This window comes from Macaca thibetana, chromosome 12 (assembly GCF_024542745.1).
Source record: "Macaca thibetana thibetana isolate TM-01 chromosome 12, ASM2454274v1, whole genome shotgun sequence".
Lineage (NCBI taxonomy): Eukaryota > Metazoa > Chordata > Mammalia > Primates > Cercopithecidae > Macaca > Macaca thibetana.
The window spans coordinates 95,043,166-95,060,948 of NC_065589.1; the positions used below are offsets into that span (position 1 = coordinate 95,043,166).

At 33.8% G+C, this 17,783-nt stretch overlaps 1 protein-coding gene across 3 annotated transcripts in view; it reads right to left on the reverse strand.

Moving 5' to 3' along the window:
* Positions 1–17,783, reverse strand: part of ACVR2A (activin A receptor type 2A) — an 87,144-nt gene that overhangs the window by 28,617 nt on the left and 40,744 nt on the right. For 2 of the 3 annotated variants that reach the window (XM_050752197.1, XM_050752196.1), the window contains exons 2-4: positions 5,917–6,124; positions 2,874–2,983; positions 2,529–2,683 (exon numbers count right to left, since the gene is read on the reverse strand). In XM_050752197.1, coding sequence (XP_050608154.1) covers positions 2,529–2,683; positions 2,874–2,983; positions 5,917–6,124 — 473 coding nt within the window. Of the gene's footprint in view, positions 1–2,528; positions 2,684–2,873; positions 2,984–4,089; positions 4,185–5,916; positions 6,125–17,783 lie in introns of those variants that run through there. The other variant, XM_050752198.1, reaches the window with a different exon arrangement.

Sequence of the window (17,783 nt, forward strand, 5' to 3'; positions counted from 1 at the left end):
TGAAACAAAAGGCATTTGCTTTCTGAAAAAAGCAGCAGAACAGCCTAAGTAATAAGAACAAAGCTTTGGTGACAAAGAGTCCTTGGGTCAGATTTTTCTATGGAGATTTTACTACATAAACAAGTCTGTGAGATAAAAGTAAATTAGTGTTTTCCATACCCGGCTGGTCACCAGAATCACCTGGGAAGCTTATTAAAAACATACCATCCCATGCCCCATTCCATACTTTCAGGATTTTGTGGTCCCAAAATTTGTATTTTTTAACAAACTCCAAAGATGGTATCAGTCTTACAACTTGGAAATCACTAAAAAAAAAAATTTTATGCTTTTTATATGTTCCTACATAATTTACATCTTTATGTATAATGTAACTTAACAGCGCCCTAGTACACTCTAAAATGTTCAATAAATGCTTTATGTAATTATTATTTTGAAATAGGAGATAAAACTAAGCCTTTTGTAACATCATGGCCACGAAGTGGTCTTGCAGAACAGTTCGCATAAACCTCTCAGCAAAAACAAGACTTGAAGCACGAAACCATACTGCTTCAGAGACTGCGAGAGATGACAAAAGTGAAGTTTCACACTGATGACAACGCCCCTTTTCCACAACATAGTTTATGACAGAAGGAAAGCATAAAGTCAGGCCTGTCTTGTATTTTTCATACCAAAGCTTGATCACACAAGGTCACTCTATCACAAAATCTTTACATTTCTTCCTTATTTTTCAGAAATTCATATAAATTCATATAAACTCATGACAGAGCATGTAAGTACTAAATAAATGTGTACAGTAACTTTAACCATAACAAACAGCTAAAACCCACAGAGATGTACGAATACTCACAGGAAATCCCTGGTTCTTATTTATGAATAACATCAATCCTTTTTAAAAGCCCAAACCCTTAAATTATTTAGTATTTCTTAAAAACTGACCACATACATATATCCTAGGATATAAAGCCCTTTAAGAAAAGCCTTAAGCACATTTTTGCAACAATACTGTATATAGATCAGTGTTATCTATAAGATTACATTTTAAAACTCCTTCTATAAAAACCATAACAAATTTATTTATAAATGTGGTTTCCAGCTTGTTTCTATCATATCACAGATCTGGTAAATTCAGGAAACTATTATAATAATGAATAATCTCTCTTCTAAATTTTGATACTAAAACAAATTTTTTTAGAAGTTATCACTGACAGAAGGTAAGAGTGTATCCTATGGTCATTTGGAGTAGACTACATAGACTATGTACTAAAACTTTTTATTTTAAAACACTTTTAGGAAATGATTCTTAATGAACACAAACTTCGTTACTAATGTTTAAAAGTTAAAATACTCAAGGTGTACAAAATAATGTTTACCTAATTACCAAACACGGTATTTTACCTTTGGGTTTATTTCTCTATATACACATCTTACAAAGATTATGGGAATCCATGATCTAATGCTAACAGAGTGCTGCAAGCACTGAGAAATAAGTGTGTTACATAAACAAAGCTTAGAGGGAAGGAGTTGTTTTGGTCACTAAATTATAGTACTTTACCATTTTCTTTTATCAAGTTTTAACCATTAATCCTTCTGGTATTAAAGAAGCAAAGTTACACCAAGAGATCCAGAAGGCTGAGGTAATGTGATCTTAAGAGTTGAAAGAAACACAGTAACTACTAGAATTCAGAGATGTCTCAAGCAAGTAAAACCGAAAGTTATCAGCTTTCATAGGCCTGTAGAATCCTAACTACTTCCATGAAAAGTCCTTATAAATACCAGACCTGCACAAAGTGTCTACATGATAAGAGAATGCAGAAAATTTAATGAATTTAATCCGATTACCCTCCACATCTATATTTCCAGAAATATTTGGGGTGTGGTGTGTGACAATCAAGAACCTTAAAAAAGTTTTTAGTCTTCAGTACACACTTGATATGAGGCAACCAAAAAAAATACTTGATCTACAAAAATACTTGATCTACCAACAACATATGGTAAGGAAGGTTACTTTTCTGCTCCCTTTCCCTAAAAAAACATCTTTATGGATTTATCTTCCTGAAGCCTTTATGAAACCTCTCTTTTCTATACTTTTTTGGTTACCTTCCTGGGTCTATCCCCATGGATAAAATGTTTTGCCAAGTGGTCTTGAAAAAGACACAGAAATTTAGAAACGGGGGAGGGGACAGAGGGCAAAGACAGGGTTATGATTTAACTTCTCCATCATAAACGACTTCTAAAGAAGCAAAGCAGGTTAATACTGAAAAGTATTAGCATGAAAGTAAAACTCTCCAAAGAGGAAGAGAAATGCAAATACCCCTTCATTCTACTAGACCTCAACCCTAAAGTGAGAAAAGTTTAGGACATGGTACATTAATAAGCTTGCAAAGTTAGCTAGACTTCTCATGACAATAAACATTAAAAAATTAACTCCAAAGGAAAATAATTTATAATAAGTTAATGGGTTTCACCACAGTAATATTTCTCAAAAATATAAAATTTAAAACACTACAAAGTACAGGACAATAACTTACTTGAGTTGGAACAAGCACGGGAGGGTAGGCCATCTTGTGATGCCTGTACACCCAAAATGCACAAATGACAATCCCCGCAATTAACATAAGTGGCACCAAGGAATAGAGCAGGATGTTGTAATAGGGTGGCTTAGGTGTAACTGGATTTGAAGTGGCTGTGGAAAAGGGGGGGAAAATAACTCAGATTTGGTCTACAAAATTCTATAATAAATATTTGTCATAGTCTCAAATTTTGGGGGAAAAGAAGAATATGAAGAGGTGGGGGTAAATTATTCCATCAACACAAATATATTTTGTTTCCAATCTACAGTTAAGCAAACCTATGTATTTTCCCTGTGAACTTACGCTGTGTGACTTCCATCTCCGGAAAATAAGAAAACTTTTCATTACACATATTGCCCTCACAGCAACAAAAATATACTTCAGGGCTGTCTTTTTTTTCTACACAATCAGTCCTGTAAATAAGCAGAGAAAAAATAATTAAAATCAATATTATTATACTGACTCTACAACAGGTGTTTTTATTCTGCAATAAAATAAATTAGTCATTTATATTCAACTTCAAGATTCATATTAATATCTAATAATTCTTAAAAACCAAAAATATTCCTGGATTCCTGTTACTAAATCTCTTTAGAAAAAAAAAAATCAACGACTGACTTTATAACAATCACATTGACTACTAGAGACTATCGCTGTACTTTGGTTTTTAATGAGCAACCTAAGGCAAGCAACTTTTTTTATTTTTTTAATTATTAGAAAAGCTTGAAGAGGACATAAAGTCAATGAGACAATTTGGTCTAAGAGCGCTTTTGCTCACAGGAAATATAGCGTTCCCATTTTGTGAATACAAAAACTGAAAACTATATATAAAACTGTGTATGTATACATATAAATACATACACACATGCTAAATGATAAAAGCTCATATCTCATGGGTGAAACATTTCAACATCAGAAACCCCAACTAGGCTGAGGAATTAATACTGTCATTGTTTTTCAGAGTGTAGATTTAAATTCCCTGAATGCAATGAACAGGGTTGAGATGAGCAGTAAGTAGAAAAAAAACATGTAACAATAATTATATAGCACCTACTAACTCAAACTGATTAGAATTACACCAAAAAAATAAAAATAAAGTAGCCTTCTACATAGGAGCTTAAGTCATGAAAAGACCTGGATTTAGCCTTTAGAACAAATCCTAATCACCCACTAATAAACAGCTAAACCTATTTAAAAAAAATCAACATCAGATGAACTTACAGTGTATCTTAAAAACAAACTGAACTTTTCTGATAGTTGTCAGAATAATAATGTAGAATTTAATTCTTAAGTGAAAAGCTGAAGAAATTTCAGGGAGATAGGAGGTTTAACAAAATCAAACTAAAATATACTCAACATCAACATCTATTTGGCAGGAGGTTTTTAAAGACGAATGAAAGCTAAATGTTAGTAATTTATAAAGAGAAATATATAAATTTAAAAACTGATATTTAAAATCATGTCTCAAATTACAACAGATTAACATGATTACTTAGCCTAATTAATTCAATAAAGTTACTTTTCACCATTCAATTTCATTCTTCTTTTATCATTTTCTTTTCTTCCACACTTTGACAATTCTTCAATCTTCTTTTCCTCTTACTTCTCACTATCCTATTTGTTTTCAATCAAATTTAGAGTATAAAAACAAAAATTTTATAGTTTAAAATTAGCATTTAACCTCCAGACACAAAGGTAGTATACTAATTACCATTCCAAGAGCAAGTATTTGCAATGAATAACACACTTGCAGACTCCAGTGAAAATGGCTCACTACTCTTTTCGGCACTATCGAGTCTCACATAGCTGGAGTATTGTCTTTAGGTAAAGAGCAAAGTAGTTTTCTACTACAAAAAAGAATAGGAATCCCTGATTCCAACTAAATGATAAAAAACAGTTCGGGATAAAGATGATTCCCAAACTTTTTTCCCCAATTTCTTCCTGTTTACCTTTCATAACAGCACATATCACTCGACCACTTCTGTTAGTAGAGGCTGATAATCAGAAATGCAGCTAAAACATATAAGTACATAGAAATAATCCCTGGAAAATTCACATACTTAGAAGGACATCCTAAATACGAAATATATATCTAAATCTAAATGACTGTGTTGTAATTTCTCATGAAAAGTGTAGTTAATCTAATTTTCAAGGGCTTATTCAATGCATTTTGCTCTTAGTCACATATAGCTAATCAAACACAGATTCCAGGTTATCAACTGAGGCTCCCAAAAGTGATCCAGAAGTATCTAGTGTTCACTGTATACAGCAGTACTCTCTGGCTCCAAAATGTCTGTTTATCTGGGACTTTACAGCTTCTGTCTGTCTTCAGCACCTACCCACAGCAGAAATCCTGTGGCCCAGGCAGTGAACGGATCACCCTAACTGCTATGGGACGCCATACAGAAAGATCACAGGCAGTCAATAACATGACCACTGTATTTTACTTCCAGTACAGAGTAAGGCAATTTAAACAAGTATGTAGTTTGAGGACTGTGTTAGTTCTGATGAAATTTTGAACGTCAAGTTAAAAAGTCTCTTGGGGTAGACCACGCATGGTGGCTCACATCTGTAATCCCAGCACTTTGGGAGGCCGAGGCAGGTGGATAACCTGAGATCAGGAGTGCGAGACCTGCCTGACCAACATGGAGAAACCCTGTCTCTACTAAAAATACACAACTAGCCGGGTATGGTGGCGGATGCCTGTAATACCAGCTGCTTGGGAGTCTGAGGCAGGAGAATCACTTGAATCCGGGAGGCGAAGGTCGCGGTGAGCTAAGATTGCACCATTGCACTCCAGCCTGGGCAACAAAAGCAAAACTCCGTCTCCGAAAAAAAAAAAAAGTCTCTTAGGGTAAAGAGCGAAGGGCCTACTTTGCAAGAAAAAAAAAGGAAAAAAATGTAGAAAGATAAATTTCTTCCAGATACATAAAGAAGGAAACTGAAAGAAAATTAAACACATGATTAAGTTTTATTCTTCTTGAAGATAGATTTTCAACAGATAAACTCTTTTAAAGTAATTTTTTAAATGTTTTCCTTAAAAAACTAGCATTTTAAAAGTTTATAATCCTAACAACATTGGGGAAAATGGTTTTTATTTCAGAGTTCTCACTACCTGGTAGATGATTCAAAATATATCAAAGATAAAACATAGATATGCCATGTTTATTTTATTACTTTAAAATATACTGTCATTACAGCATGTTATAATATTCTTTATACTCCCATTTTTAAAAAAGCAAGACACATTTAAGGGAAAATTCATGCACTGATCTTTCCCCTTTCAAAAAGGGGGGAAGGACGAAAATTACTCAGTACTACCATAAAATCTTAAATGCGTTCTTACCTGTCATAGCAGTTGATATCATCCAGCCAACAACCTTGTTTCACTATTTCAATGGAACCAGAAATATTCTTCCAGGTAGCAAAACAATGTCGCCGTTTATCTTTGTCACCATAACACGGTTCAACACCAGTTTGATTGGTTCTGTCTTTTTCCCAATTAGCATTAAAGAAAAGACACTCCTGAGTTTCTGATCTACCAAGTATAGCACCTATAAGATAATAAAAACAACAATATAACCACATTAGCTCTTAAAATAAAAGACTGTTTCCCAAGATAGCAACTTCAGGTATTCCTAAAGTGTCAATAATTTACTGTCTTCCCACTTATAACTTTGGGTTTAGGTTTACAGGTTAATCCCTGTACTTTAAATATAAAAATCGCCATTATATAATAGGAAATAACCATACATATTACAATATTTCTCTGAACACCAGTTTCACTTCACTTGAGAATGTCCTTGATGAAAAGCCACTGAAATTATTAATTTTATTAAACCTTGGCCCTTGAGCAGACTACTTTTTAATATTGTATGGGACAAAAACCAAGCAAACATAACTCTGCTGCATAGTGAATACAGCTGACCCCCAACAACTCAGGAGTAAGGACCACCGACTTTGCACACAAACAAAAATCAGTGTGTAACTTGTGACTCCCCAAAAACTTTCCCAATAGACTACCGTTAACCAGGCGCTTTACCAATAGCATCAACAGTTGATTAACACATATTATCTATGTTATAATATTATATACTATATTCTTACACTAAAGCTAAAGAAAAGACAAGGTTATTTTAAAAATAAGGAAGAGAAAATACATTTACAGTACTGAACTGTGCTTATTGAGACCATAAGTTTACATCTTCTGTTCACAAAATAAATCATAAAATACATTTACAGTACTGAACTATATTTATCAATACCATAAGTTTATGTCTTCTGTTCACAAAATAAATCATAAATGGCAACCACAGCTGCAGACCTCAATCTATGGTATGTATCAAACAATTCCACTTTTTCTTGTAATGTCAAGACTTTTCTCTTCTTAGGATCAATTCCAATATCACCAGTGGCACTCTGTATGGGTCCCATGGTGTTATTCAAGGTTCATGGTACTGCGCTAAACACAATGAAAAATATGCTAGAACCGCAAGAGATCACTTTTGACTGCGATATACAATTTACTGGAGAGACAAACTGCTCAAGCTGAGATGATTAGCATCATATGGTGTTTTAAGTAGATATTCGCAACACTTGAGCTCACCGCAACAGCAACAGGAGGCGGCTATGAAATTATTACAGTAGTACAGTGTGTACTATAGTTAATTTATGCAATTATAATTTAATACTGTATCTTTACATTTATTTACAATTCTCTCAACTGCAAACTGTGCCATATATGGTCTGTAAGTGTGTGTGTGTGTGTGTGTAAGTTTTTTGATACATTTTAACTTTTTATAACAGATTTGTGTATATTTTATGGTAGTAAATGACAAAAGACCGGTTTATACATATATTTTATGCATTCATGACATATATCTAACTTTTTCTTAATTTTTTCAATACTTCTAGGCTACAAAGTTCATTTGTGAGTTTTTTCAAATTGTCCCAAATCTCCAAAGCCTTTTTCAACATATTTATTGAAAAAAATCCACATATGTGTAGACTGACACAATTAAGACCCTTGTTATTCAAGGATCAACTATACAATGGTTGCCTCAAGAAAAAGCCCACGTATGACTGAATTGTAAACTAACAAACTATGGCTGTTTAGACTTGGGTATCTGACAGGCATGTTCTCAAAAGTAAACCAAGTGAACCTGTGACTCCAAGAAAAGCAACTAACAAGTATGCATTTCCAATGAAAAAATTTAAGTTTTCAAGCAAAAATTAAAATTTTGAAAATTTTTATCTACTACCATCAGCAGTAGGCGATGGTGTCAACCTTTCCAATAGTCAAAGAATTTTCTGATGAGATCAGTGGTGATATTAATAAATGTGACTTTTAAATATTGAATAATGAAATGTGACAGTATTCAGAAAGTCTACATAATTCAGAGAAACAATATTTTCCAAATAAATTGTGATATTACAAAAGTATTCATGGGTTTAAAAAAAATCCACTCAATGTGCATGACAAAGCAGATTTTAATGTTACAAAAGACGAAAAGTTCATCAATGGTTTCAACTTCCCCACTGCAACTAGCATTTACAAAATTACGTCTTGCCTTACCTGAAAAACAAGAAAACTGGAATACCCAAAATAATTCTGAAAAAGTACAAAGGAGAATTCATACTTACTGATTTTAAGACTTACTATAAAACTTCAGGAATAAAAACAGTATGGTTATAGTGAAAAGACAGATACATGTATCAATGGGACAGAACAGAGAATCCAGAAATAGTCCCACATATAAATGGTCAATTGATGTAGAGAAAAGATGTCAAGGTAATTCAATAGAAAAATGATAGTCATGGCAACCACAGATGCTGGAGCAACTGAATATCCATATGCAGAAAGAAAAAACAAAAAGCTTCAACCCATATATCACGCCATATACAAAAATTAATTCTAAACATATCACAGACCTAAAATAATACCTAAAACTATTAAACTTTCAAAAGAAAAAATGAAAAATCTTTGTGACCTTGAATTATCAAAGATTTCTTAGAACAACACATATGACCTACAAAAGAAAGAACTGATAAACTGAATCTCACTAAAATGAAAACTTCTACTCTTTGAAGGCTAAGGGGACGAAAAAAGTCCCAGACTGGAAGAAAATACTTGCAAAACACATTTCTAAAAAAGGACTGATACTCAGAAAATATAAAGCCTCTTACAAGTCAATCACAGGAAAAAACACTGTCCAATTATTTAAATGGACAAAATATTCAAATAGGTCCTTTGCCAAAGAGCAAAGAATAAAAATTTTTTTTTGAAAAAAGCTACTCAATATTATGAATCATCAGGGAAAAGCAAACTAAAACTACAATTAAATACTAACACTAATTCGAATGACTAAAACAAAACAAAAACACAAACGGACAATATCAAGTATTGCTGAACATGTGAGCAACTAGAACTTTCACATATTAGTGGTGGTAGAGCAAAATGGCCCAGCCACTTTGGAAAACAGCTTTACAGCTTCTTAAAGTTAAAACACACACCTGCCCTACTACCCAGCAATCACACGTGTAGATACCCACGTAAGAGATAAAAACGTTAAGTCCATGTAAAAATCTGTACATGACTGTTCACAGTGGCTTTACTGATAATCTCCGAAAACTAAAAACACTCCGATGTCTATCAATGATGAATAGATAAGCAAACATCCATACAATAATAAAGGAATGAACTAATGATACCTACAACAAAATGGATGAATCTCAAACATTATGCTAAGTGAAAGCAAACACACTCAAAAGGCTGCCCTGTAGGATTCCATTTACATGATATTCTGGAAAAGGCACAAATATAGGGACAGAAATCAGCTCAGAGATTGCCAGAAGCTGGGAGTGAGGGAAAGGGAGGTGATTACAAAAGGGCATGAGGAAACTTTGTGGGATGAAGGAAATGGGAACACCACGCCTTGACTGGGGTGTATTATGATTGTATAATATGTATGTTTCATATATTCTCATCAAAACTTATGGAATTGTATATCTAAAAAAGCACATTTTATTCTATGTAAATAAAATTGACTTCAAAAAAAACAATAGAAAAGAAACTGCCATATCTTGAGTTATGGTATGATATCAAAGAAACACACCCATATCTTAAAAAACATTATTAAAATACTCTTACTTTTTTTCTAACTATGTATCTGTGTATGACCAGATTTCCTTCATATAATTCAATCAAAATAACATATCACAACAAACTGAATGGAGAAACAGATATAATAATCCAGTTTTCTTCTACTACGACAATCATTAAGAGATTGTAAAAATTTTACTAATTATTTTGTTTCGGAAAATATTTTTCATAAAAACTTGTTCTTTACTAACATAACGGATTACTGTTATTTTAAATAAGTTAATATTTAAAAATTTTCTTTAATTTCTGATATGGTAAATATTGATATATATAACTCATATTTTTTTGAAGTTTTGGGGTCTTAATTTTTAAGAGCTCTAAAGAAGTCCTGAGACTAAAAAGTTTGAGAACAGTAGTTCTACAATATACTAGCACAGCGATGTAGTTATAAGTTGCCAGTATTTGTGGGCAGTAATGGTGCCATGGACTTCCTCTCAACTGTGGAAGAAATTATAGCATGAACTGACAGTGCAAACTATGTTCTGGTAACTCCACCTCAACTGTGTATAAAAGAATAGGCCCAGCATGGTAGCTCACTCCTGTAATCCTGGCACTTTGGGAGGCCAAGGCAGGCGGATAATGAGGTCAGGAGTTCAAAACCAGCCTGGCCAACATGGTGAAACCCCTTCTCTGTTAAAAATACAAAAATTAGCTGGGCATGGTGGCGCACACCTGTCATCCCAGCTACTCAGGAGGCTGAGGCAGAAGAACCCCTTGAACCCAGGAGGTGGAGGCTGCAGTGAGCCGAGATCGTGCCACTGCACGCCAGCCTGGGCAACAGAAAGAGACTGTCTCAAAAAACAAAAAAAGAAAGAAAGAAAAAAGGCTGCTACCACCACTTACCTGTATGCAAACAATAGGCACTTTCTAAATTATTTTCAGAAACGTGTTGAAAATATGAGCAATGTAAGTTTCCTCCTTTACCAAATAATACAAAAGCAATATTCAATGCCCCATTGTTGTCTTAAAACAGGGATGGCAATTTTTTTATGTAAAGATCCAGACAGTAAATATTTCAGGCTTTACAGGCCATGTGGTCTGCCACAACTACTTAACTCTGCCCTTGTAGCACAAAAGCATCCATGGACAATACGTGAATGAACATGATTATGTTGCATTAAAACTTTATTTATGGATACTGAAAATTGGATTTCATGTAGTTTTTACAACTCACAAAATATTATTCGTTTTTTCTGGACTTCTTTTTTTGCTACCACCCAAAAATATAAAAATCATTCTTAGCTCCAAGATGGATTTGGCCCATAGGTTGTGCAGTCTGCTACCTCCTGGCTTAAAACAACGTCCTAATCCCAATAGTCTGTCTAACCTAACTTTTGTTTATTTTGTTGGGAAAGGGGGCTCTGTGAATTATCACCCATTTCATTCATGTTAAAAACCACTATGCAACTATTTCCAGTTTCCAAAAGAAGAGTCCCACTCAGACATAGGAACACCCCTAAAACTAAACAAAACTGACAAAAAAATTGAACACTGCCCAGAGCAAAAATGCCAAATAGGTTTTACCTTCGGTGTCGATTGCAATCAGCATTAATAATGGCTGCCTGGGGCACTACACCACGGAAGATTGTGAGAATATTTTTGGAGAGGATTTTACAGTATTGGAAGGGAAGGGGAGCAGCATTAGTGTCTTGTATTGGCCATCCTAGTCTACATAAAAGGTAAACAAAGGGCCATTTTACTTAATAAAAAGATATTTCCACTATTTTTTAAAGGTAAATAGGATTCAGGATGGTTTTCTACATCTAAACTAGAGTGATATTTTTCATAAGTAGAAAGAAAATGGCTTATGGGGAATACTGTAACAATTTCCCCACCCCTCCTCAAGCTGATTCTGCAATCAGTCTCTATCCCATTAAGTCTCTAAAAGAACTCAATATAGTAACATAATGATTATAAAAATAAGTAAATTATATGTATTTTTATATTCTTAAGCTAACATTACAACTTTAAAGGTATAGTTCTAAGAAGGATGGCACGGTTATTTACGTATATTAAATTTTAACGACATCTCCCAATTTAAAACTTTCTGAAACTTCAAATCTCTACCCATAGGTTTATTCTATCAAAGTAACTCTAAGTAGTTACTATTGACATTTTCAAAAGATATAAGCATAAAAGGTTTGCAGGCAGGGTTTAGTACAGCAGTTCTTAACCAATGATGTGCATCACAATCCCCTCTATATTTTCTCACATTCAGGTATCTGAGTGCCATTATGTAGGTCCTGGGAATGGGCAGGTGAAAAGTTTATTTTGAGTATATATATAAATATACACATACATACACTACATATATACACGCTACTATATAGAGAGTACACGTATGTGTATACACACACACACACACACACACACACACACTATACTAATTGTGCCATGGACTTCCTCTCAACTACGGAAGAAAAAATAGCATGAACTGACATACTGCAAACTCCTCTGGTAATCTGTCTCAACTATATTCTATAAAAGAAGGGCTGCTACTTCTACGTATACAGAATATAGTATATGCCCATGTGTGGAGTTTTTTGTTGTTTTTGTTTTTCTGGAAGGACCCACTGGTAATCTAATGTTCCTCCCTAGGTAAAATCCACTGGCTTAATAGACCGTGGCCTGAATCTGGAATCTATTTCACAAACTGTGACCTTGGACAAGGTACCAAATCCCTCACTACCTTGTTTCCACATCTATAAAATCAAGCAGATTGATTCAATTTCCAAATTCTTTTCCAGAACCGTAATTCACACTGTTTAGTTACAGTAAATCAGTAAGTCTAATCACATAATCTAGTATGAGTTAATTTATATAATAGTTCTATATTCAACATACTGCTTATGATCTAATGACTAGTACCGACTGCTTCATTCTTCCTACCATTAAAAAAAAATAGCAATACACAGAATCTGAAATTTGGTAGAATGTTTTCCATAACTCTGCAAAAGTCTATTTCTTTTTTTTTTTTTTGAGACGGAGTCTCGCTCTGTCGCCCAGGCTGGAGTGCAGTGGCGCGATCTCGGCTCACTGCAACCTCCGCCTCCCGGGTTCACACCATTCTCCTGCCTCAGCCTCCCAAGTAGCTGGGACTACAGGCACCCGCCACCAAGTCTGGCTAATATTTTTTTGTATTTTTAGTAGAGATGGGGTTTCACCGTGTTAAACAGGATGGTCTCAATCTCCTGACCTCACGATCCGCCCGCCTTGGCCTCTCCAAGTGCTGGGATTACAGGTGTGAGCCACCACCGCACCTGGCCAGAAGTCTACTTCTATGAGAAACTTTCCACCTCAAGCAACTGTATCTGAGGACAATTCAAGTTTTGTTTTTTAAAAACATGATTAATATATCAACACCAATTTTATACTACCTCTTCCAGAAATAAAAGAGACTTCCCAACTCATTTTATGAGACCAGTATTAGCTCGGTACCAAAAACAAAGCACCAAAAGAAAAACACAGACCAGTATCTCTCATTAACCCAAATGCAAAAGTCCTAGACAATATTTTAGCAAAGAGAATCCAACAATATATTTTTAAAAAGAAAAAGTATTCTATCACAGCAAAGTGGGATCTTCTCCAGACATACATGGCTGTCTCAAGATTCAAAAATCAACCACACAATCTAACAAATCAACAGACTAAAAGTGAAAAATCATATGGTCATATCAGTGGTTGCAGAAAAAACATTAGATAAAATTGAATACCATTCATAATAATTAAAAAAAAAACTATCAGTACACTAGGAATAGAATGGAACTTAATGTCATAAAAAGCACCTACCAAAAAACCTACAGTTGATGACGTCATACTTAACGGTGAAAGAACAAATGTCTTCAGTGAGCTCAGAAACAAGTCAACAATTTCACTCTCACCACTCTAACACTGAAATGAAACACAGTACTGCAAGTTGTAACTACTACAATAAGGCAAGGAAAAGAACTTAAGGGCTTACTGTCTAGAAAAGAAAAAATAAAACCATCTCTAAGATGACATGCTGGTATATGGAGGAATTCCGAAGGAATCTTAAAAAAAAAAAAAAAAAGCAGCAGCAGCAGCAGCCCTAGCCCCGAACTAATAAGTGAATTAAGTAAGGTCACGGGATAGATGAACAAGACACAAAAATCAATTGCATTTGTATTTGGTGACAATGAACAAGTGAAACTAAAATTTAAAATGCAATACCAGTTACGGTTGCTCCGAAGAAAAATAAAATCCTGAGGTATAATTTAACAAAACATGTATAGGATCCCTATGATTAAAATTTTAAAATGCTGATGAAAGAAGTCAAATAAAACCTAAACATTTGGAAAGACAAACTGTTCATGGATTGGAAGACTGAACGTAAAGATGTCAATTCTCCCTAAATTGATATATAGGTGTAATGTGATTCATATCAAAATCTCAGCAAGTTTCACTGTAGATATAAACAAGTATATTCTAAACTTTTTTGAAAAATAATAATAAAGTGGGAGAAATCACTCCCCACTTTCCCGACGTTAAGGCTTACAGTGTAGCTGCAATAATAAAGACAGCAAGGTACTGACAGAGGGACAGAAACATAGATCAGTGAAAAAGATACAGGACCCAGAAAGAGAACCACACACAAATATGTCTAATTCGTTTTTGACAAATAAGCTAAGGCAATTCAATGGAAAAGGGATAGCTTTTCCAATAAATGGAGCTGGAGCAGTCAGACATGGTTCAGGCAAATACATTTTGAATGTTCTCACTCTATTATTCCAGTAGTTCCGGAAAGCCCAGCTCTTGTAGAAAGCCTCCCAGGCAAACCTCTCATATGGTGACAATTTCCAAGTTTTCTCAAGGTATGCATAATAAAATCCTAAAAATCTTATAATCAGGACTCCTCCTTCTCCCAAAGTGCACACTTCTTGCAATCCAATGTAACTGTTTTATATTTACTCACTGATTTTTAAATCAGTTATCTATATACGTTCTTCTACATGTGAGAATTCCACTGGGGTTAGATTTTAAGTGTTCTCACCATAAAAAATAAGTACTGCATATATGAGGTAATACATATGTTAATTTGTTTGATTTAGCCATCCCACAACATATACATATTTCAAACCATGTTGATAATAAACATACACAATTCTTATTTGTCAATTAAAAATAAATTTTTTATAAAAATAATGATGGACACCTGATTTAAGGACCAGAGAAGATATATGAGTTAGAATGACCTAAACTGACATGTCTTTATTTAGACAGAAGATAGAAGGTGGTGATAGAATGGCATGTCCTTCACCAGACTGTCAGTTTCTTGCAAGCAAATGGTGTAATATTTTCATGACTGAATCCCTAATATCTAGCACAATTCTCGACACTCAGAAGGCATTCAATTAATATTTGGTAAATTGTCAAATAGATGTAGTCAATCAAAAAATATCTCGATGTAGCTTAACGTAAAATTAAACAATTTTTTTTTCTAAACTCTTCCATCTATTACATTCTTTAATCACATTTTCACTACTTTCCCTTCTTTAAACTTTTTCTTTTTCTTTTTCTTTTTTCTTTTTTTTTTTTTTTTTTTGAGACAAGATCTCACTCTATAGCCCAGGCTGGAATGCATTGGTGCAATCACAGCCTACTATAGCCTTGAGCTCCTGGGCTCAAGTGATCCTCCTGCCTCAGCCTCCTAAGTAACTAGGACAACAGGTATGTGCCACCACACATTGCTAATTATTTTTATTTTTTTGTATAGATAAGGTCTTGCTATTTTGCCCAGACTGGTCTTGAACTCCTGGCCTCAAGAGATCTTCCTGCCTCTGACTCCCAAAGTGCTGGGATTACAGGTGTGAGCCAAGCACTCAGCCTTGTCTTCTTGTAGAGTACAGTTATAGTTGCTTAGAATGTGTCATTCTCAATATGATGAAATATCTAACAATTTTATCATTGGCATTAAGGAGTTTTTGTGGTCTGCAGCTTTGAATTAAATCAATGTAAAACAAATGTTCCAAAAAGAAAAAAAAAAAAAAAGAATGCCACTAGAGTCTAAGACTATCCATCTTACTTGAGTTCTAAACACAAACAGGACTTAACGAATGATAAAATGCAAAAACACATTACAACAATTGAATAAAAACCAACCAACTACTACTGTTTTCCCTCTACTCTTTGAAACAGGTGGATGAAATTCAAATCTTTTACAATTATCAATTTCACTACACTTTTTTCTGATTAAGATGACAATGTCTTTCACAGCCCTGTGACTAGCTCACCTATCACAATTCTCCTATGTATGCAACCAATGTTAAGCAGAAAAATAAGAATTGTTCTGGGAACTTACAAATTTGAGGAATTTCTGGAAAAATATTCTAATGCTGTCTGAAACCATCAAAAACTCATTGAGATATAGTATAAAGAGGTATGAAACAATCTCTTTCCAACACTTGTGCCTACCACAGGCAACTTAGTCCTCTGGAAAGAGTTAATGAAGTTTCAAATGTAATAAATCCAACTTACAAAGCAATTCTTGTTTCCCTTTCACATGTCATTACTCCTGCCACTGTGGGGACAAACCACAAGTCCAAGGAATCAGCTACAGAAGGTGGATTAAATTGAATGATGGTTTTATTCCAAAACATCTCACAGTATAAATTTTTTAAAGTATTAAAAATACTACACAAAAGGATTTTAGGTAATTGGAAAATTCTGGTATAGTATAATCTTTCGTGGCATCAATAAGTAAATGTATACAGAATTTTATTAGTTCAGTAAGTATTATTTAACACTCTCTCACTATGCTTAATAATCATCCTACTGCCCAGAAATTTGCAAGCTACCATAAATAAATGAGTATCAGGCAAACCTCAACACAAAGGATTTCCCAATTTTCCCCAATAAAAAGTTCTTTTTTTAAATTTTTACCAATTTGAAATATACAAACCTTTCCATGTATATCACACAGTCCAATACATAATTTTATTAATTTAGTCTTATGAATGTTTTAAAATCACAAAGCACACAAATTTTACAAAATAGCTTTATTCAAACTTTACCTACATCTTCCAGAAGTATCATTCATTACTTTCTGAGAAATCTGTAAGTATCATGAAGTGAATAATCTTTACTTCCATTTAAGTCGTTCTGAGAAACAATACTTTTGGAAGTCATAATACCATCATTGAAAATGTTTTTCCAAGCCACAAATATCCATTCACATGATTTTAAGATGGTTGGTTTTTTAATTGTTCTACAGGTACATACTATGATCTTCACGATGTAACTTCTTACATATCTCTTTTAAAAGTGATTTTAAAGGCTTTTTTCACAACAAATTATAAGAGTGTTAACTCCCTGCCCACAAACAATTTCTAATTTGTTTAAACTTTTTACTATACCCTTATATCTATTCCCTCACGAAACCTCTACAGACTTTTAAAACTAGTACTGACTGGCATCATTTCAAGCTCATCTATCTTCTCCAAATACTATACTTCTATTCAAAATAATTGAGAGAGAGCTCAAAATATGAAAAACTTTGTAAGGATTCAAATATAAGATGACTTTTTTTTTTAGAAATTTTTTTTTTAGAGAAAACTTTGCTTATAACTGGACATATACAGATGAAGTATCATCAGTGCCTAGCACAGTATAGGAATTCAGTTAAATTTGCACTAAATGAACAATTCACAAGGCCTAGAATAGTAAGAAAAAAGAGGGCTTTACAGAGAAAATGAAACTAAAGCAGGGCTACTAAGGAGACACAGAACTATAAGTTGAACAGAGGTAGGGAAGATGAAGACCAAATAAACAGGGTTGTGAATAACCAGAGTGTTTGACAAGACTGCCCTCACTGGACTAGAGCATTCTATATTCTGTAGTATTGGGTATAGCCAGGAAAGGTTTCGAAGTCATTAAAAGAATAGAGGTAGTATTTTAAAGATTAATGAGTAAACTATGTTGGAACAGAACAAAACTCAGGACACTATAAATAAATAAATATAAATAAATATATATATAAATAAATATAAATAAAAACAAGAGGTATACAATATCTATGCTGATTAAATGGCCAC